The sequence below is a fragment of the Arvicanthis niloticus genome, chromosome 15, assembly GCF_011762505.2.
Source record: "Arvicanthis niloticus isolate mArvNil1 chromosome 15, mArvNil1.pat.X, whole genome shotgun sequence".
NCBI lineage: Eukaryota > Metazoa > Chordata > Mammalia > Rodentia > Muridae > Arvicanthis > Arvicanthis niloticus.
In genome coordinates, this window is record NC_047672.1 from 1,807,058 (window position 1) to 1,828,369 (window position 21,312).

The window sequence follows — 21,312 nt, forward strand, 5'->3', positions numbered from 1 at the left end:
ATTCATTTATCTCCCTTCTCCCTACTACAGTTCTGCTACAGAATAATCTCAATCTGATTATCATCTGCTGTCTTCCATCATCATCTAACACATCACACTACTCTCAGAAGGGACTACTTTAGTTCTTTAAAGCACTCATAATGTTCCCCAGCACACTTACCACATGGCTGGCAAAGCACTCCATGTCTAATAGCCAGACACAAGTATGTTAAACACATATGAGATGCTGAGAGCTCTATTCTGGGGCCCATGTTTTAAATTAAGGATCAAACAAAATCTAGCATTTCCTTGACAATGAGAATCAAGTTAAAATACAGTACTAAATATTAGTAGTACTATACTCTCACCAGTAGGAAACGAGATTTTCCTATTACCTGTTATACATTCATAATAGGTCATTACCAATCTTTACATTGTTATAAAACGTACAGCTAAGTTGCATTGTGAAATACATATATCATGAATATAATCAGAGATTATTAACTAGGTTACAAATGTCTGTTTCATTTTCAATTTGTATTTTTATTATCTATATATCTGAGAAGAATTTCAAAGGTTTCAGGTTTTAAGGTTAAAAAGGTTTATGCCATAAAGTTACTCTGAAAGAGGAACAGTGCTAATAAATCCAGCTCAGTATTAAAAATATTTACAAACCACAATCTCTACTTTGACCTCAAAAATGAGTCTTAATCATAATGTATTATACAATTCATTATACATAAAGCATATATCTGTATCTTCAATCTATACAAACTCTATAATTCAATTCTATAATCAATTACTATTATAATTTTTCAACAAGAACATTACAATAAATTGAGGATCTTATTACTATTCTGACAGAAATCAGAAACAGTGATACAGCACAAAGAATCATTCAAGGTACTTGTCAAAACTACAAGCATTCAGACACCATTCCTATAAAATCCCATTCAGTAGGTCGATAGAAAGGTAACGAAACTGCATTTAAAAGGGTAGTGGTGGGGGCACGCAAATAATTCTGAAGTTGTAAAATGATCAAGGTTCAAGAAATACTTCACTGGGGTACACAACCACTGTAACTTAACGATTACTAAACTCTAATAATCTTCTTGAATGCACAATTTCCATTTATCTGTTAGATGTTAAATCCCAATCCTAGTATCCAAATGTCCTATAAATTGCTGTTTTCCCTTCTCTAATTCAAAGTCATTTGAAGAATATTTCATTTCAGAGCTAAATTAATATTTTCCTTAACCACTGAGCTTCTTGAATGAAAATGTTAGTGCTAACACTTCTTTAAATAAAAAAATGAACACACAAAACCAGTTTAAATTTCCTCAGTGGCCAAGTCAGTTTGTGTGGTATTTTATTGTTTATTTTCTCTAAAATGAAAGGAAATTAATCCCATGCATCCAGCTAAGTTTAAATACTCTTTACATCCAGAAGGCAGGCTTTTGAGTTTTGATGAGCTCTAAGAAGTAGGGGTGTTTGCATGCATATCCATATGCCCGGGAAGAAAAGGGCACTAGTACCTACCTGCTCATTACCATGGGCGGCATGCCGAGACTGTTCTGTGCCATCACTTTATTTATGCCTTTAAGGGCTACCATCTTCGCTTTCATTATAGGATCTGTAATTGCATCAAAATCTAAGGAAGAAATGTATTTTGACATTACTAATTTCATAATACTTATTTCATGGTTCAAGATATACTAAGTGGTAAGCTTAAGTATCACTATTACATAATTTATAAATTCTTATACCTTATCATTTAATAATCATGTTTATACACTACATAGGGAAGTCTATAAATGGTAACAACCTAATTTAGCTGCATTTTAGGTGTCTATAACTGAAGCATACTTTAATATATTAGCCCTCAGTCTATAGGGGATCATAACAGTGACGTTCAGCAATGAAATTCCCATTGGTTCAAACCTTTGCAGTGCCAATTAGAATGAATTTTTTAAATACTGCAATAAAAGGAATGAGAATTTGCAGTTATTTCCAATACTAAAGAATTCCACTAAATTAGTTATCAGTTTTTAAAAGAAAGAAAAACCTAACATTACCTCCAGAATATATCTACAAAATACAAGTATGAAGAGGATACTGACAGAGTATCTCTTTGCATATAAGTGGAAAGAAGAGTCATATAATAGAATTTGTACCACATGTTGATACAATACTTTTTGTTATTGTATTCCTCAGATATATGCCTGTTGACTTTTAATTCTTCTAGGAAAGGCACTGAAGTATTTGGGCTGCATGAACTTGTGTTTTTACTAAAATTATTAAACCAACAAAAATAAGATGCAAGAAGCTTCTGTGGGGGATAAAAAACCAAAATGCAAAAAACCTTTACCAAACACTTGTACACAAAAGAACACAAAGCTTTGTTTCTATCATAATGTCATCACATTTATCTTCTCATAATAATTGGCAGATAAAACGAAAACCACCATTAACACCATAAAAAGCAGAACTAAATGAGGTCACAATTCAAGGTTATCTACATTTTGACTGACCTGGAAGGAATCTAAAATTCCTCTTTTCAGTTTAAAGACCAGAGAAGAAAGAAAATACTCAGATTACATTGATCCAAATGTAATTTCGATAATAAAAATTTACAAGCATGCTGCATGTACTTAAATACCCCCAGTAACTTATTTTGAGACAGAAGGAATTTCCTACCAATGTTAGGGAAGAATGGTTCTGACCGCTGACGAATCATGGCTTGCATTTGTCTTTGCTGTTGCTGTTCCTGCCTCTCTTGATCCAAAAGATCTTGTAGAAGCAGAGGCTGTTCCTCTAGAAGGAGGGGCCTCTCTCTGTTCTGCTGGGCTAATGTTTGAGGAATCATTAGCTGCTGCGGTCCAGGCATGCCACTGGTGGACTGATTTGTGAGAGGCACAGATTGATTCGTAGGTTTCCCTGTACCTAAATTATGGTTCACTGAAGACTGGCTCTGAATGAATCCTGGATTTACTGGCACACCCTGAGAAAAAGCATGGTTTACCCTAGGGACCACTGTTACATTAGAATTCATGGTATTATCCAATAGAGGGCCAGGTGGTGCTATTAAAGTAGGAGGCAAACCTGACCCATGAGTAGATGGTGAGATGGGCAGAGTTGGTGGGGAAGACCCCGAAGGCCTAATGTCTGAACTATCACACTTTTCATTAGAAAGTAAACTTGAGAGAACTGGAGTCGATCCTGTTATGTCACAAGAGTTCATCACATCCTGAGCAGGCAAAGGAGTGGACCCATGAGTGGCACTGACACAAGGACCAGCATTCTCCTGGTTATTTCTTTTCTCAAGCATATCTTGATCAGTAGTCAACAGAGCAGTCTTTCCTCTGTCACTGTGATCAGTCTGAGCAGAAGCCTGTGAGCACGCAGTGTCAGCATCACCTCTATTGTCATCATGGTTTTTAATTTCACTCTGTATTTCCTCTTTAGAGTGGGGAGACAGGGCTTCTGTCTTTATCTCACTGGTACCACTGGACTTCTTCTGTGGCAAATCCTTATCTTCAAGAATGATAGTTTTGTCTCCTTGATCCCTTGTTTTTTGTTCAACTGATACACACTGATTATCTAGCTTATCATCAATTGGGACATTAAGGTCTAATTCCTCATTGAACATGCTTTTTTTATCCCCTAAGTCAAGTTCTGGATCTGTGTATGCAATGATATCAAATTCACCTGACCTTAGGAGGTCATCCAGGTTAGGGTCATTGGTTTCCAAATTATCTAAAGTGTCCAGGTCATCACCCTTGCCATCTTCTGTGTCTAAATTTAAATTTTCTAGATCTTCATCATCCAAATCTTTGACTTCAACTCCCTCAAGATCTTTCACATCCAGTTCTTTCACAGAAGGATCATCAGAGTCTAATTTTTCCTCTAGGCCATCTGAAGACTGACCAGCTATCTCTATGTTATCTGGTGGTGGTTCAGATGGGGTAGATGTTGACAGAGGAGCTTCAGAAAATTCACCACTTAAAGGATGAGTTAGGGGCCTCATGACAATAGAAGATTGATGGGCAAGATGACCTTGCTCTTGCTGAGAAGGTGGGACCTGCTCTAAATTTGGATGCACAGGTAGCTGATTAGTTAAACACTGGGGAGGCTGTCTTATGGGGTCTGTGTGTCTAGGTCCAGGAAAATCAGGTCGGGGAAGGAAATTTCCATGTCTAAGATGAGAAGGTGACTCTATAACACTGCCCGGAGAAGCAGCAAATGGCAACCGTGACCTTCCATCAGGAGCTCTATGCCTCAACTCAATAAATGCTTGGCCTAGTATATTATGCTGCTGAACTGGCAGACTCTGTGGTGGAAAATGCTGAGGAAGCCCAACTGGATTATTTATTGGTGGGTTATTTAAAGGTCTAGGCATTTCCATAGACATTGGTCTTCTTATGTGTGGAGGAATTCCAGATCCTTGTATTTGTTGAGGCACATGGAAGCGATCTTGGCTTGGCATGGGACCATGGCTAGCTCCTGGAAAGCCAAATCTAAGAGACAAAACAAAACAAAACAATCCAAATAATTAAGTTATAGTAAGAATTGAAATGAGAAAAGAAAAAAAGAAGTTTTAAGTTAGTCTACAGATGAAAAAAAAATACTGTTGCTAAGTCCAATGATAGTGAAAATATTAAGATATTGTGATAGAAGTTGGAAGAGAGGAGAACATGATCAACATACATACATACATACATACATACATCCTTAAATTTTTTTAAAAAATGGACAAAACTGGAATAGAGGGATGGCTCAATGGGTAAAAGTGTTTGCCCTGTGAATGATTGGAGTTTAACTCCCAGAGCACATAAAGAAGAGAATTTATTCCACAAAGTTGGTTTCTGGCTACCACGTGTGTCTTGTGGCTCACACACTGAAGTAGGAAATTTTTAAAGACAGACAGACAGACACAGACTAGACAGGTGGCTCAGCCACTAAGTACTTATTGGACAAGCACAACGACATTGTGCTTGCACATGCAAACAAGCCAAGCATGGTGGTGATGCCTATAATCCTAGTAGGGTAAGAGGGAGAAAAGAGAGCATCCCTAGGGTTGACTAGGAAGTTAGTCTTGCCACATCAGTGAGTTCCAGGTTGAATGAGAGACTTTATTCTCAAAAATATAGGGAAAGAACAATAGAAGACACTCAGCATCTACCTCTTACCTCCACACACACATGTACATATACATCCTACACACACAAATACAATTTTTAAAATACACAAAACAGCAATGGATGTAAATTACAACTAAGGTGGAATAAAAAAGGGAAAAGAATGTAACAGACATAAGCATAAGATTAAATTGTGTGTCCTCTAAGAAGCACATGTTAAAGAGCATTTTCCTTACAAGAGTAGTAAGTGTGCATCTGTCATACATGTTGGCCCATTTTACAACCCAACTATATCACTCAGTCTCTAAAAGGAGGCACCTTTCCAATCTGGAACTCTCAACAAACATCTTACAGTTTAGCAAAAAGAATAAAATGTATCATTATTATGTCATAGTGTAAGAAGTTTCATTAGGACTCAGTAACTACATTTTGGAACCTATGATTGGGCTGGCATGATAATCTACATTATTAAGATTGTAATGTCATTCTGTAGATACTTAATGACAAAATGTCATTTTTGAGTTCTTAGAGGAAAGAAGACCATGATCTATCCTTAGCTAAAAACAATAACTAATGACTGTATCTCATAGTGATAAAAAGAAGTAGAAAACCATAACAATTTCTTGCCAAATAGTAATGGTATTTGTCCAGTTTTTTTGTCCAATATCAATTTAAATCTAGCAGAAAATTAAAGTATTACCTAAATCCATGAGGTCTCATCCCCATACCAGCAACCTCAGGAGGATATGGTCCACGGTGATCTTTGGGGAAAACTGCATATCTAGGTCCTAGTGGAGGGATAACAGGTGATCGAGTGCTCCCAGGATAGGGAGGTGGAGGTCGAGTGAAAGTCTGGTTGATGCTCTCTGGCTGCCAGTGTGGAAGGGGCATTGGGTGAGGCACTACTGCTGTATCCTGAGGCCCCTTCTCCTGGCGACTAGCAATCTTCTTCTGCTGTTGTTGCTGAAGAATGATTTCACGCAGTTTCTGCCGCTAAATGGAAAGAAACAAATTGCTGGGATTTTTTTTTTGGGAGGGGGGAGGGTTCGAGACAGGGTTTCTCTGTGTAGCCCTGGCTGTCCTGGAACTCACTCTGTAGACCAGGCTGGCCTCGAACTCAGAAATCCGCCTGCCTCTGCCTCCCAAGTGCTGGGATTAAAGGTGTGCGCCACCACAGCCCAGCAAATTGCTGGGATTTATAATTAAACATTTTTAAAACTTTTAACATTTGCACTATGTGACTACATTAATATTTAAAATTTCAAACTGTTTTAAAGTTTCATTGAACTACTACACACACCCAAAACAAAAAATTGGTGATTTGAATCTTTTTCCATGGCAAAATAACCACCATTAAAGTAAGAGTGTTATATTTAAAAATCTTCCAACAAATTCATAAAGAATAAAATTAGATCCAGGTTAAATCAAATTTAAGTGGTGTTAATTTTACAATTTTCACTTTTCCCTTGTATTTAGTACACAGAATAACTTAGAGAAACTTTAATATATGTGTAAATTATCATTTGACTTAGTGAGGAGCTTCTACAGATGATGTATTTAAAACATCTGAAAACATTTACCTGTCTCAGTTTCTCTGTGTCAGCTTGAGACATGTTCACAGTATTCTGTGTATCAGTTCCTCCTGAGGTTGGCACAGGTCCAGGAAGCTGGGAGACACTGGAGAACTGCTGTCCTTGGGAGCTTACAGGAAGATTTGAAGATGTGCTAAAGTTTCCCTCTGACCCAGGAACTGGACGGTCAACAAGATCATGGACAACTTGACTGGCTCCAAAAGACTCAGAATGAGGTCGGGGAGTCATTGGAGGCTGATCATACGGATCACGAACAGCAGATGGGGAAGCATGACTGAAAGTGTCTGTAAGGCCAGGCCCAGATGGCCTGGGAGTCTGGGAGCATGTATCAGGTGGCCTTATCAAAGGGCCAGGTAAACCTGGTACTCGGTTTTGTGCTGCTTGCAAAAAAGGATCCTGGTTTGGCATGAGGGCTGGTTTTGCACTGGAGGACCTACTAAAACCTTCTGAAGTCCTTGGCCTTGGTACTGCTGGTGGCTGAGAATAAGGAACAGAAATTCCAGATCGTGGCGGCCCAAGATGATGAGAATATGGATCAGTGTGTCTCTGATTTGCCACAGATGTAACAAACATGTCTGTCTGTGGAGAAGGCCTGGGGGTAGGTGGCTGTTGACTGTATGGATCAATGGTGTTAGGCCGGGGAGTACCAGGAGGTTGGGAATAAGGATCTGAATTGGATCGAGCTGTTCCTGAGGTTTGGGAATAAGAATCTATAACAGGGCGTGGAGTTCCTGGGGGTTGTGAATATGGGTCCTGAGATGCTGACCTTGATATGGTTCCAGGCTGAGAAAAAGCCCTTGAAGAGTGAGTAAAAGATTCACTCATTGCTGGGTGTGGAGTCAGGGGAGGCTGGCTATATGGATCATTTGACTGACTATGAGAAAAATTATCTACTGGCCTTGGTGTCAAGGCAGGCCTTTCATAAGGGTCAACAGAGAGTCGTCTTGATGCCTGTGACACAGATCCATATGGATCCTGAGACAGAGGAGGGTGCAGTGGGGTCTTAAAAGGTCCATTACCCAGTGGGGTGGGTGTTAATGATGGTCCTGCATATGGATCAGGTAGCCGTTGCCTTTGAAAGGCATCTGTTCTAGGAGATGGTTTAGTAAAGAGATCATTGGTTCCAGCTGCTAGAGGACCTTTTGTACTTTGTTCTGAAATCACAGGGGACCTAGGAAGGCTAAAAGGTTTTGAAAACTGATCTGTCATCACGGGCCTAGGTGTATCTGGAGGCTTTGCATAGGGGTCACTGTTTGTCACGGAGGAAGCACATAAGTCTCTGGCTGGGGATGGCCTTGTGGCTGATGTTTCATTCATATGAATGGGCCTAGGTACTGAAGATAAAGGCACACAGTTTTCCACTGGTGTAACAGAATTTCTTCTTGGAAAACTATGGCCACCAGGAGGCGGTCTAGGAGTACCAACCATTTTTGCATAAGGATCAACTGGAGATGGTGGTCTGGAGTGGGATGATCCAGGTGAAAACATCTGTGGAGAAGGTGGCTGAGAATTCTGGGACTGAGAAAGACTTTCCTGAATAGGTATACGGGAAGGGGTTGAAGGAGGGGGTGGAGGTTGTGGTTTGACAAACACATCATCTGAAGGTGTGGAAGCAGGGGCACTGGGTAGGTGTTTGGAGAATAGGTCTTTATGGAATGTCTGTGCAGGAGACACATTCCCATTGCCAGCCTGAGGTGTCAAGGGACTCTGTACTCCACTACTTGGAGTATCTGAACCAGGTGCTACTAGAAGGTGCTGAGAAGCAAGTTGTTGTTGTTGTTGTTGTTGCTGCTGCTGTTGTTGTTGTTGTTGTTGCTGCTGCTGCTGCTGCTGCTGCTGCTGCTCATTCTTCACTTGTTCCAGCTTCTGTGTGGCCTCAATTTTAGCTTGTTGCTTACTTTTCTGACGCATTTGCTGTCAATATAAGAAAAAGAACATAGATCACAGAAAGAAGACAGTACAAAGTTAACCACCTGATGTCAGTAGCTAGCAGATTGCTTCCTAGTAGAAAAAATTACTAACAACAAAAGAGATTATCATAATAGAGTGTCCTATTTATACCTATAGAATATATTATGCATAATATTTCATTAAGTATCTAAAACCAATTTGAATAGATATACTACCAAAAAGAGAAGTCTATTTTAAGATTTTTCAAGTTCTATTAAGAATTATATTCTGAAATGACATAACTACCTCTCTTCCTCAAAAATCCAAAATGCAATTTAAAAAGCAAATCATCCGAGATCAGACAAGACTGGGCATGTTCAGGATGGTATGGCCATAGACAAGGGCAATTAGACAATAAAAGGAGACCAAAGGAAAACAAATTAGAAAGGAAGAAGATACTAAGTGAACCCAAAATTCCACAAGAGAACTCCTACAACTGATAAACAGTTTCAACAGCCACAAATAATATAAATTATCTTGGTATAAAATAACTCTTACCAAGCAAGTGAAAGATCTGTATGACAACTTCAAATCCCTGAAGAAAGAAATCGGAGACGACCTCGGAAAATGGAAAGATCTATGCTTATGGGATTAACATAGTGAAAATGACCATCTTACCAAAAGCAATCTACAGATTCAGTGCAATCCCCATCAAAATTCCAATGCAATTCCACACAGACATAGAGCAATTCTCAACTTCATATGGAAAAGCAAAAAATAAAATAAAATAAAATAAAAAAATAAAAAAAAAAATTTAAAAAAATCAATCCAGGCTAGCCAAAAAAAAAAAAAAAAAAAAAAAAAAAAAAAAAAAAAAAAAAAAAAAAAAAAAAAAAAAAAAAAAATCTCAACAGTAAAAGAACTTCTGGGGGAATCACCATCCCTAACCTCAAGCTATACTACAGAGCAATAGTGATAAAGACAGAGACAGATAGGAGATCAATGGAATAGAATCAGTGGAATCAAATGGAAAACCCAGAAATAAACCCACACCTATGGACACTTTGATCTTTCACTGTTTGGAAAACAGTAGGAAAAAAAAAGAAAGCATCTTCAATAAATGGTGCTGGTCTAACTGGTTATTTGTCATATTTATCACTTTGCACAAAGCACAAGTCCAAGTGGATCAAGGACCTCAACAAAAACCAGAAACACTGAATATAATAGAAGAGAAAGTGGGAAGGACCCTAGAATTCATTGGCACAGGAGGAAGTTTACTGAACAGAATACCAGTTCAGGTTCTAAGGTCAACTGACAATGAAATGAAAACAAAAAGCTTTTCTAAGGCAAAGGACACTGTCAATAGGAAAAACCAGAAACCTACAGATTGGAAAAAAATCTCCACTAACCCTACATCTGATAGGTGCTAATATCTAAAATATATAAAGAACTCAAGAAGTTAACGTCCAAAAAACCAAATAACACAATGTAAAAATGGGTACAGAATTCAGAGAATTCACAACAGAATAATTTTGGATGACCGAGGAGCACCTAAAGAAATGTTAAAAATCCTTAGTCATCAGAGAAATGCAAATCAAAACTACCCTGAGATTTCACCTCATACCAATCAGAATGGCTAAAATCAAAAACTCAGGTGGCAGCACATGCTGTCGAGAATGTGGAGAAATCCTCCCATTGCTGGTGGGAGTCAAAGCTGGTACAACCACTCTAGAAATCGATCTGCTGCTTCCTCAGAAAATTGGAAATAGTTCTACCTGAAGACCCAGCTATACCATTCTTGGGCATATACCCAAGAGATGCCCCACCATACTACAGCGACACATGCTCCACAATGTTCATAGTAGCCTTATTTGTAATAGCCAGAAACTGGAAATAACCCAGATGTCTCTCAACCAAAGACTGGATACAGAAAATGTGGTTCATTTACACAATGAAATACCATTCGGCTATTAAAAATGAGGATATCATGAATTTTGCAGGCAAATGAATGGAACTAGAAAATACCACCCTGAGTTAGGTAACCCAGACCCAAAAGAACATGCATGGTATGTACTCACTGATGAGTGAATATTAGTCAAAAAGTACAGAATACCCAGGATACAGCCCACAGAGTATAAGAAGTGTAACAAGCAGGAAGGCCCAAGTGAGAACGCTTCAATCCCACTTAGAAGGGGGAAGAAAATAGTCAGAGGCAGAGGGAGGGAGGGACCTGGATGGAAGAGGGGAGGGGGGGAAGAAAAGGGGAACAGGGTCCTGGGAAGGGAGAAGAGGGGCTGGGGGGGTGGGAGGGAAGGGAGAAGAGAAGGCCAGAGGGCCAGGAGAATGAATGGAAATATACAGCCTTAGAGGGTTGGAGGTTGGCAGACCCTCTAGAAAGTACCCGACCTGGGAGGAAAAACACTCTCAGAATTCAATGGGGGTGACATTAGCCAAAATGCCCAACAATGGTTAGAGAGAACTCTAAGAGTCTACCTTCAGTAAATAGACAGGGCCTTAAGTGGAGGGACAGGGTTACCAACCCACAGTCAAAATTTCTGACCCAGAATTGTGCCTGTCTAAAAGAATTGCAGGGACAAAAATGTAGGGACTAAAGAAAAGTCCATCCAATGACCAGCCCAACTTGGGATCTATCTCATGGAGGGTGGTGGGAGTACCAAGGCCTGACATTTATTACTGATGCTATTATGTGCTTATAGATGGGAGACTAGCAATGGCTGTCCTCTGAAAGGCCCTACAGAAAGCTGAGACAAGCTGAAGATACTTACACCCAACCACTGGTCAGAAGTCAGGGACCCCATGGTTGAATTAGGGGAAGGACTGAAGGATCTGAATGGGAGGACGACCCCATAGGAAGACCAGCAGTCTCAACTAACCCGGACCCCAGGAGCTCCCCGAGACTGAGGCACCAACCAGGATGCATGGGCTGGTCCAAGGCCCAGGCACATACATAACAGAGGACTGCCTGGCCTGGCCTCAGTGGGAGAAGATGCACCTAATCCTTCAGAGACTTGAGGCCCCAGGGAAGGGGGAGGTCAGGTGAGGGGAAATGGAGCATCCTCTTGAGGGAAAGTGGGGGGAGGAATGAAATGAAGAACTGTGGGAGGCAGGACTGGGGGCAGGCAAGGCTGGAATGTAAGAAAATAAAATAATTTTTAAAAAATCATCTAAAATTTTAATACCTGTCTAAACTTCCATTCCTGTTCATGCTCTGATTCTCTCTGCTTTAAAGGATCTTTAAAAAGATCCGAATCGATGCGTGAGCTGGGATCAATGCTGTCTTGCTGTTGTTGCCTCTTCATAGAATCATTTGACATCTGAACTTTATTAATGCGTAAAGCAGCTCTGTTATCTCTGGCTTTTTGCTTTGACAAAAAGAAAAATAAAATACGTCCTATTTTTAAGTTATAAAACTTGTGTTAAATATTTGAAGCATCACTCTTGAAAACTTAGTCTCTGCTAAAAAGGGACCTGGTCCTTCTCTACACAGTGCATGCTACTAACAGGTAAAGACATTTCTATATATGTACTTGAATTACTACAAGAAATCCTACTAATAGAATATATTTTACTATAATTGAAACACATCAGTAGAATATGGAACAGTTAGCATGTCCCTCAATTTAAATAAGAAAATAGCAAACTGACCCTCAAACTGAAACAGCTGGAAATCTGAAGCTTACCATCAAGGCAAATTAGAAAAAATATTCTATCGTTACAAAATTGTAAGACAAACAATAAAATTATCCTTCAGCCCCACCCCCCATTAGCTGCACCCAAAGTTATCATTACAGCTGACAATCAATGCACGGAAGGTCAAGTGAACAACAATAGCATTTTTTCACAACAACAAGGCTTTAATGTGACTACAGGTAAAGCAAAAGTGTTCAGTCCAGCTCCTTAGAAGAAAAATTTTCACTATCTGAATTGTGAATTCTGTAATCATTTCAAACTATGGTGGTATTTTAGAATGCCTTGAAGGAAGTCTTAATTTCAAAATGTATAAAGATTTTCTTGTAAATTTCACATTAAAAAAAAAAAAAGCCCAAAACTACAGCCTGGTCTACAGAGTAAGTTCCAGGACAGCCAGGAAACCCTGTCTCAAAAAAACAAAAAACAAAAAAAAAAACCAAAACCAAAACCAAAACCAAAACAAACAAACAAACAAACAAAAACCCCTAAACTCATCTTCAATGCTAACAAATAGCAGTACTATCTGTTAAGAGATAATAAAATTTCAAGGTGAGATGAATTAATTGAAACCTTAAATACTCTGATCTGTTACATAGTTTTAAAAAATGTCATGTTCTTCAGCGAAATAAAAGCTAACTGCTAGTTTTTAAAGTATTAACAAATATTTTCTTTTCATTACCTAATAAAAATAAGTTTCAAATATTGTGCTTAAAAATATAACACATAGGAATTATTTAAATACCACATATGGTGCTCTTTCCTGAGAGCTGGCTTTTCTCCACAACTTGGCAATTTGTTTCACTCGAGTAGTCCAATCTGCAAATGCATAGAAGACACACTTTCAGAAAGATGGTTATGCAGAGTTATAATAAAGCCACTTATAAACTGCTTTTCATCTTATTCAGATAATATTTTAACACAAAACAGGTTGAGTATCAATAAATAATATGAAAATCAGAAATCTGAAATGATCTAAAATTTAAAATGTTTATAGAGTTCCAACATGAAAGCACAACTGGTGATTCGGTCTTAGTCTAAACAAGGCACAATAAAAACATTATAATAAAGTATCTTTCAGATTATGTATCAAATATACATGAAACAAAGATTTTGTTTGGCCTTGAACAACAGTCTAAGACAATTCCATAATGGGGAATAGAAAAAGAGGTGGCTTGGTGGTTAAGATCACTGGCTGCTCGTCCAGAGCATTCAGGTGTGAGTCCTAATATCCACATAGAGGCTCACAACCATTTGTAACTATATTTCAATAGGATCCAATGCCCTCATCCAGCTTCTGTGGGAACCAGGCTGGCTTGTGAACCAGGAACCAGGGTTTGTGAGCACCCATGCCCGGCTGATAGCTTCTAGAGAGAGAAGAGTCAATTTTCCTTAGGGGTATGACCCCCTAGGAGGTAGACCATGTTCCAACAGATGGTTCCCAAATCCAGAAGGATACAGGCAGCACCAATTGAACTCCATGGATTGTTTTGTTTCTTAGAGGAGGAAACAAAATTGGAAGGAAAGGAGGGTGAATCTGGGAGGGGTTATGAAGTGGAAGACTGGATAAATATGATGGTCAAAATACATCATGTATATGAGAAAAACCTCAAAGAATTAATAAAATTTTCACTTAATTTTTTTAAAAAAATTACATAACACTAATTACCTCATAATTGAGCACTGCTAGGACCTGGAAAACTGACAATCTTATTAATTAGAGAAAGTTTGGGGAAATACTCACATAAGCACAAGGCCTAGAGTTACTAAGTACTACAGGAATCTTTATATCAAGGGCCAGCAGGTCAGATGACCGTGTGATGACACAAAGACTTTCTAGTGAGCTGGGCATGGTGGTGCACATCTTTAATCACAAGGCAGGCAGATCTCTGAGTTTGAGGCCAGCCTGGTCCACAAAAGTGAGTTCCAGGAAAGCTAGGACTACACAGAGAAACCTTGTCTCAAAAAACAAAACAAACAAAAACAACAACAACAAAAAGACTTTCTAGTGTACATTTTAAAACAAAGATATATGGCATTGAGGATAAACTGAGTAAAATCGACAGGTATTGTAACACATCCATTACTAACCTGGGAATTCTTCCTTTAAATTGGGGAAATTGATATTTGTGTAGAGAACTGGTGCTACTGTTGCCATCTCACCAAGAGCCTCCTCTTTCTCCCACTTCAGTGTGCTCCTTTGCGCATTGGACAGGGTGTCATTTTCTCCTTCCATACTTGGAGCTGTTGGTGCCCAGGAGCTGTTAGGATCACTTGCAATCGCATTAAATGCTGGACTTTTATCCCTGGAAAAATAACAAAACACTTTCACTTTATAAACAAAGTAACTTTCTATGCTCAAGTACTACTCTGCTTAGGATTTGTTTCAAAAATAGTTTTAAATATGCTTGATGTCCTTAAGTAAAATTTGTATTAAATATAACAAATACTACTATCATGCATAATAATTTAAAAGACTGAGACAGAACAAGGGGCAGTATAATTCATTTCCATAGAAAGTTTGAATACCTGACATCAGTATAAGGGGATTGTGCTATAGCAGGGAAAGTCCCCAATCCACCTCCAGGAGGCAAAGAATGAGGACTGGGTCCAATAAGGCCATTCATGAGTGGCATCCGGGAAAAAACATCTTAAAAAAGGAAAAACAATCATTTATTTTTCAAAGTATTCATAAATGACAAGTGGCTCAAATATTTCTAAATAAAACGTTTTAATACTGCTTTAAAGAAGTACTATTTTCAATAATATGCTATATAATACAGATTAGAGGGTGATGTGGTTAGTTACAAAGTTTTGAAATGTGGTCTCTAACAATCACACTTCCCTAAATACAGTATATTATATAAACATTTTTACAGTCCAACAGTTCTAAGTTTTAATTCCAAGTCTAGAACTTGTTAGAAGCAGAACTGATTTGTAATTCAGTTGTAATGGAGGTATTCTTATATACAGTGATTAGAGTAATGGATATTTAGCTCTCAGGACATAAACTTCTTGGTAGGGAGTAACTATTAAATATACATTTGTTACAAAAACAATGAATTATAGTTTTGTCCTCTCACTACTTGAATTTCCAGCTTCCAAAAACATTTTCAACTCTTTGCAAATAATTTATCATCTTCTTTTTTTATATATAACATTAAGCAAAGAAAGATCTCCTCATGCTCCCCCAAGTGCATCACTACACCCCATGTCTAAGCTAGTTAAAACAAGCATATTTCACTTAACTGTTTTATACACCTTTAAAGGGGGTTAAATGGGTGCTAGAGAGATGGCTCAGTAGTTAAGAGCATTGACTGCTCTTGTAGATGAAGGACCTAGGTTCAATGCCCATCACCCACATGTCAGCTCACAACTGTCTGCAACTCCAGTTCCAGGGGATCTGACACTTTCACACTAACATATATGCAAACACCAACACACATAGATATCTAGGCAGGCAGGCAGGCAGGCAGGCAGGCAGGCAGGCAGGCTTAAATGCCTTTCAGATAATCAGGATAAATAAAAGGTTGTGGTAAAAACATGCTCACCATTGTAACTATCTATCAGCAATACTACATATAAGTCCACCATGCCTGGTGCTTTTCCTGTGTCCTAAGCACTGCTTTGTAAAGTCTTGCATGTATTAACTCTGTAGCTTCACAAAACCTCAAAGCACTTATGTGTCCCTTCTTTAAGACAAAAATGTAGAAAACAAGACTTTCAAGCTTACGGGAGTACAAAGGAAAGCATCTCTCCTTTGCTACTTATGTAACTAATTTTAGAGACAGGAACTTGCTAGATAGTCCAGACTAGCCTGGACAGCGGTCTTCCCTCAGTTCACCACACTGACAATTAAGAGGCTCACTTCTGAGGATGACTCCGAAGAAGGAGCTGAGCACTTACCTGACTTTTACCTAAAGAAACATCCACTTACTAATCTAAATCTTTTTGAAATTTCTGCTTTTTAGCTTTCTGTGTCAATGTTAACAGCACCACACTGTCTCCCTTCTCCCTTTAAATGAGGTTAATTCTGCAGTCCACAGAGATAACGTATTTCAGGTACTGCAGTCATCCATCTAATTAATTTTACATTCTGTCTCTAATGACAAGGCCACATGAGATCCTTGCATTTACTCTCTCTACCCTTGGTCACTTTTATCTGACTTAAAAAGGGAAAATATAAGCCTGGTGGTGGTGCTGCATGCCTTTGATACCAGCACTACGGAGGCAGAGGCAGTTGCATCTCTGAGTTCGAGGCTAGCCAGGTCTTCAGAGCAAGTACAGTACAGCCAGGCTACACAGAGAAACCCTGTTTCAAAAAACAAACAAACAAGCAAACAACAACAATAAAAAGGGAGGGGGAGATAGCAAGGAATATGTAATCGCATGCCGAATGTGAGTCAGATGGGCTAAGCACACACTTATACATCAGTAAATACTCTGCTAATCTAATTCTTTCAGGGAAAAAATCTTCTAATTATAGTTTGTAACACCATAAAAATAGCATGTACTCTTTTATCTATGGAACTGACTAATTGCAACTGCCTATAAATCAGAATAAGGTGAGTGTGTCCCATTTTTACCAAAATAAAAGCCATGTATTTCACTGTCTAAACACACAGACTGGTGGAAGGAGACGAAGAGTATCTTGACTAATATATTTGTTAATTTCATTTTACTCTTTCTCATCCATTCAGTAGATTACTAGACTTTTTTTTCATGTATATATGTGTACACTTCTGGGTGAATGCATGTGTACATATGCATGTGCATATACATGTATATACAGGATATAGAGGTCCTAAGTTGTCCAATACATACCTGAATTGCTCTCTATTTTGTGAACGCAAAGTTCACAAATTCTGCCTAGTTTAGAAAACAGGCTTCTTCTGGTGACATCCCCTGAACCCTGGCTCCACCTAGTTTTGCTCCCCATGGGCTGAGATTGAAGGTGGGCCTGGTGGCTGACCATACCATCTTAGCTATTATGTGGGCTGTCTGAACTCGAGGTCCTTACACTTGTATGGCAACTGCTTTACCCACTGGGACATCCTTCCAGCCCCATTATTGTAACTCCTACTTTCAAACTGATCTCATATCTCTAATACTGATACCAGAATCCTACACAAACACATAACTTATCATGTCATCTTATCATTATGAATCTTTCCTGGCAGAGCTAAAAAGGGCACAGGCTCAATTTAAAGAAGCCATTGCCAACCAGGATGTTTTGGGGGGGGGGGGCATGTTACAACAAAACTGACAAGGGGGACACACAAATGAGTTCGGCATGGAGTTCTGCTGAATGGGGCATCGTGGAGGGAAGCTTCCCTCCCCTAGGCCTACCTCCAGTAGTCACAAGCAGGGGGCAAGGTCTGTTATTCTGCTCCATTTAATGATGTAACTTTCAGTTATTATTTTATTATTTTAGCTTCAAGACGAAATAAAGGGTTCAGATTTGAAAGGGGGTGATACGGGTCAGGGGTGCCAACAAAAGAACACTGATTGTAATGTGAGAAAAGTGTATTTTTGTATTTTAATAAATAGTGTTCAATTTTTAATTCAATGTCCCCAAAGGGTTAAATTGAATTGGAAAAAAAAAAAAAAAAAAAAATCTTTCCTGGCTCAGAGAAGCATAGCTTAAAAACACTAACTTAACTGCCTGTGCCAGTATTCACAGAAGTCAACAACCTAGTACTAATACCCACTTCTACGTACTATCTACCTACCTCACCTCTTCATTGTGTGTTAGAAAAAATGAGTTGTCATTCTTGAATACCTGTCACAAGATCACACTTTACCTTTAAATTAGAACCACTATGATTTCAAACATGAACACTGAAATCTAGCTGCTTTATGTCAACTGTATTCTTAAAATCTGCAATCTTAACAGTACAGGCTATAGGTTCAGGAGGGTGTTCAACCTTTTGTTTTAAATTGCCTAACAGTGCTAAGATATCTTTTAAATCATCTCAAAACTTTTTGTAAAACTAAGATTGCATATAAAGTTGTGTAAGCCCTAATAACCAAGGTCTTCATGAATGAGTATATTTGTAACTGATTCTATCTCTAAAATATATACTTCCAACCATAAAATACATGAAGAAAATTTAGGTTTTTATATTGAGAAGAAAAATAATGAAGAATTCTTAATCATTTAAAAAGCATGAAAAATCAATTATGTAGTGGTTCTCAGCCTTCCTAACACTGCAACCCTCTAATACATTCCTCATGGTGTGGTGACCCCAACCATAAAATCACTTTCATTGCTACTTCATAACTGTAATTTTGCTACTGTAGTATGAATCATAATGTAAATATTTTTAGAGATAGAGGTTTGTCAAAGAGGGCGTGACCCACAGGTTGAGAAATGGTAAATTAAAGCAAGAAATAGTTACTGTAAGTATTTTACCCAAATATAAATTAAATGTTTAGCATGGCAAACCTCATGGTAGATTAACGTTTAATAGCTAAACTGGTCAAAATTCAAGCATTTCCAGTATTTATGCTATGCAATTTTTTGTGTACACAAAAAATGGATAGTAAAAAGAATTTATTTGTAAATTTAATTTCATATGAAAAGTGGTAAACATTTATAAGCACACCGTTGCATTATACAATTTAGCACACTGAATCACAAAGGACACACATGTCATCTTTCTCCACTATTAGAACACACACGTCTGTCCAATCCTAAACTCCTTTGCTGGGGAGTTGGTATCTGGAGTGCTAAACCTTTCCTCCAAAATACTCCTATAAATCTTATTCTTGATTATTGTATTTTACCTTTCAAAAAAGGAAAAAAACTGAAGTCTTGAACCTATGTTTTACTGCAAATTGTTATTAGTAGGTAAAGAAATTTGGTCAAGCAAAACAAGCAAATTTAAAAAAAAAAAAAAAAAAAAATTCACAGGAATTTAAAAATGGGCAAAAGCCACTGCCTGACTGTGAGCACAGGTCCTGTGGTGAGCAGGATTAGTGCTCACTCTCTGTGGGAGGAGATCATAATCACTACAGAAAGTATTTGTATCTGTGCCACATACTACAAATGAAAGCACATGGGGTAAAAATAAACATGCTTCACCTGTGAGGAAAGAACAGTAAAACAGAGCAGATTCATTGGATGCAGCTATTAGATGGAGGGTGTGGTTACCCGTGCAGATGAGCAGAATGAAAAGTGAGCTCTGGTGGGCATGTCAGGTACCCTTGCAATCTCTCAAGTCTGTTCTGTTCTCAAGATGAATCGTGTGAGAATTTCAGAGAGGCAGGAATGAGACCAGAGGTAGGATTTGCATATGTGGCACTGTGTGTGTGTGTGAGATAAACAACCATGCTGAAGCTTAGAGATACATCAAATAGTAGAGAGTTTGAAGAACACAGAAACCTAGGACTGGAGGTAGGGAGGGTGAGGTGGCTGAGGGAACAGTTACTGCTTGTTGCCAAGCCTCAGCACCTGAGTTAGATCCCAAAACCAAAATGATGAAAGGAAGAAACCTACTCCTGCAAACTGTCCACCAGAATGTACAGTTTGCAGGAGTAGGTCTGCAGGCTATAAACAAACAAAATACATTTTAAACAGCTAATGGGACCCTGAAAAAGAACCAGTAAGATGGTTCTGTGTGTAGAAGCCCTTCTGGCCAAGTTGGACAGCCTGAGTTCAATCTCTGAGAACCACACGGTGGAAGAAGAGCCTTGATCCCTGGACATTATCCTGACTTCCATGTGCATGCCAGGGTGTAAATGCACAGCATATGCAAAAGCATTTTTGCTTGTGCACACACACAAGCTTGAACACATATATCCTACACACTCACTAATAAGTAAATAAAGTAGGTCATTGTGGCACTCTCAAAAAGTAGATAACTCTTGAGGAACACTGCATCAGACTGACATTGTGTGTACACTGTCAAACACACCTGCAAATATACATACAAACAAATTCATGCTTAGAAAGTAATAGAATACCCTGATTGTGCAATGGCAATAGCTGTGGTGGAGGGGGAGGCTGTGGTAATGGAGTTGGCTGAGTGGTAGCAGGGCTAAGTACAGCAGTAAACAAGTCTTCCACATCCTTTCCTCCAAGCTCTGGTTAAAATAATCACAGAAATAACATGAAAATTATTAGGATCATTTTACGGGGAATGCCATTTTTTTATAAAGTAAAACAACAGAATAAAAACATACCTGGAATTTTATATAACTTTCCAAGAATTGCTCCTAAAATAAAAGGAATATTAGTAATTACCTATTCAATGTATGACTTGCGAAATATCATTTAATTAATAGAAAAATTATTAAAGCAAGTCCAAACATAAAATTGCATGCAAAAAGCTTTGAAAGTCATATTTACTCAAGTCTTTTAGAAAGCCTAGATGAGGGTAAATGTTTACCATCTGTGACCATTCTGTCTAGCTCAGGACTGAGGATCCCGTCCAGCTGCTCCTCACTTAATGGTCGTGAACTCTGACTGACACTTGGCTGAGGCAAAGAGGAAGCATCATCAGCAAGGGGGCCAATATCTAAAAGAACAAGTTAAATGAATGAAAAGGTGAATCCAGAACATGCACAAAATGGACAATAATGGCTATATGCATTAACACATAACACTGTGATGTGAATGAAGCCTATACTTCTAAGATTCTGGTAGTACTTTCAATAGGTCATTACTAAATTTAGCTACAATATACCTATAAGTTTAAATGATACCCAAAGTTATCTTTTCATCAAAGTAAATACATTTCATTTCCTTAAGAACAAAAGAACAAATCTAATTTCAACCTGGCAATATTTGTAAAATTTAAACTCCTGTAAGAGGCTATTTCATGAATAACTTCTCTACCATGGAAAAAAGCAGTATCATTGTGCAACATGTGAAACAGGAAGGATAAGTTTCAGCAAAAATTAATTCAAAGATGTATACTCAGTATTAAAGATTAATAATCATATTTTAAAAGTAATTTATAACTGAAATCTGAGTTATAAATTATTTTTAAACATTTTAT

The 21,312-nt window shown here is 38.2% G+C and overlaps 1 protein-coding gene across 15 annotated transcripts in view; it reads right to left on the reverse strand.

Annotated features, from left to right (window-relative positions):
- Positions 1-21,312, reverse strand: part of Kmt2c (lysine methyltransferase 2C) — a 212,319-nt gene that overhangs the window by 37,181 nt on the left and 153,826 nt on the right. For 14 of the 15 annotated variants that reach the window (XM_076913271.1, XM_076913265.1, XM_076913264.1 and 11 more), the window contains 11 exons: positions 20,701-20,829; positions 20,495-20,527; positions 20,276-20,395; positions 14,837-14,957; positions 14,399-14,613; positions 13,053-13,126; positions 11,800-11,982; positions 6,698-8,623; positions 5,818-6,110; positions 2,677-4,496; positions 1,519-1,630 (listed from right to left, as the gene is read on the reverse strand). In XM_076913271.1, coding sequence (XP_076769386.1) covers positions 1,519-1,630; positions 2,677-4,496; positions 5,818-6,110; positions 6,698-8,623; positions 11,800-11,982; positions 13,053-13,126; positions 14,399-14,613; positions 14,837-14,957; positions 20,276-20,395; positions 20,495-20,527; positions 20,701-20,829 — 5,026 coding nt within the window. The remainder of the gene's footprint in view (positions 1-1,518; positions 1,631-2,676; positions 4,497-5,817; positions 6,111-6,697; positions 8,624-11,799; positions 11,983-13,052; positions 13,127-14,398; positions 14,614-14,836; positions 14,958-20,275; positions 20,396-20,494; positions 20,528-20,700; positions 20,830-21,312) is intronic. The other variant, XM_076913268.1, reaches the window with a different exon arrangement.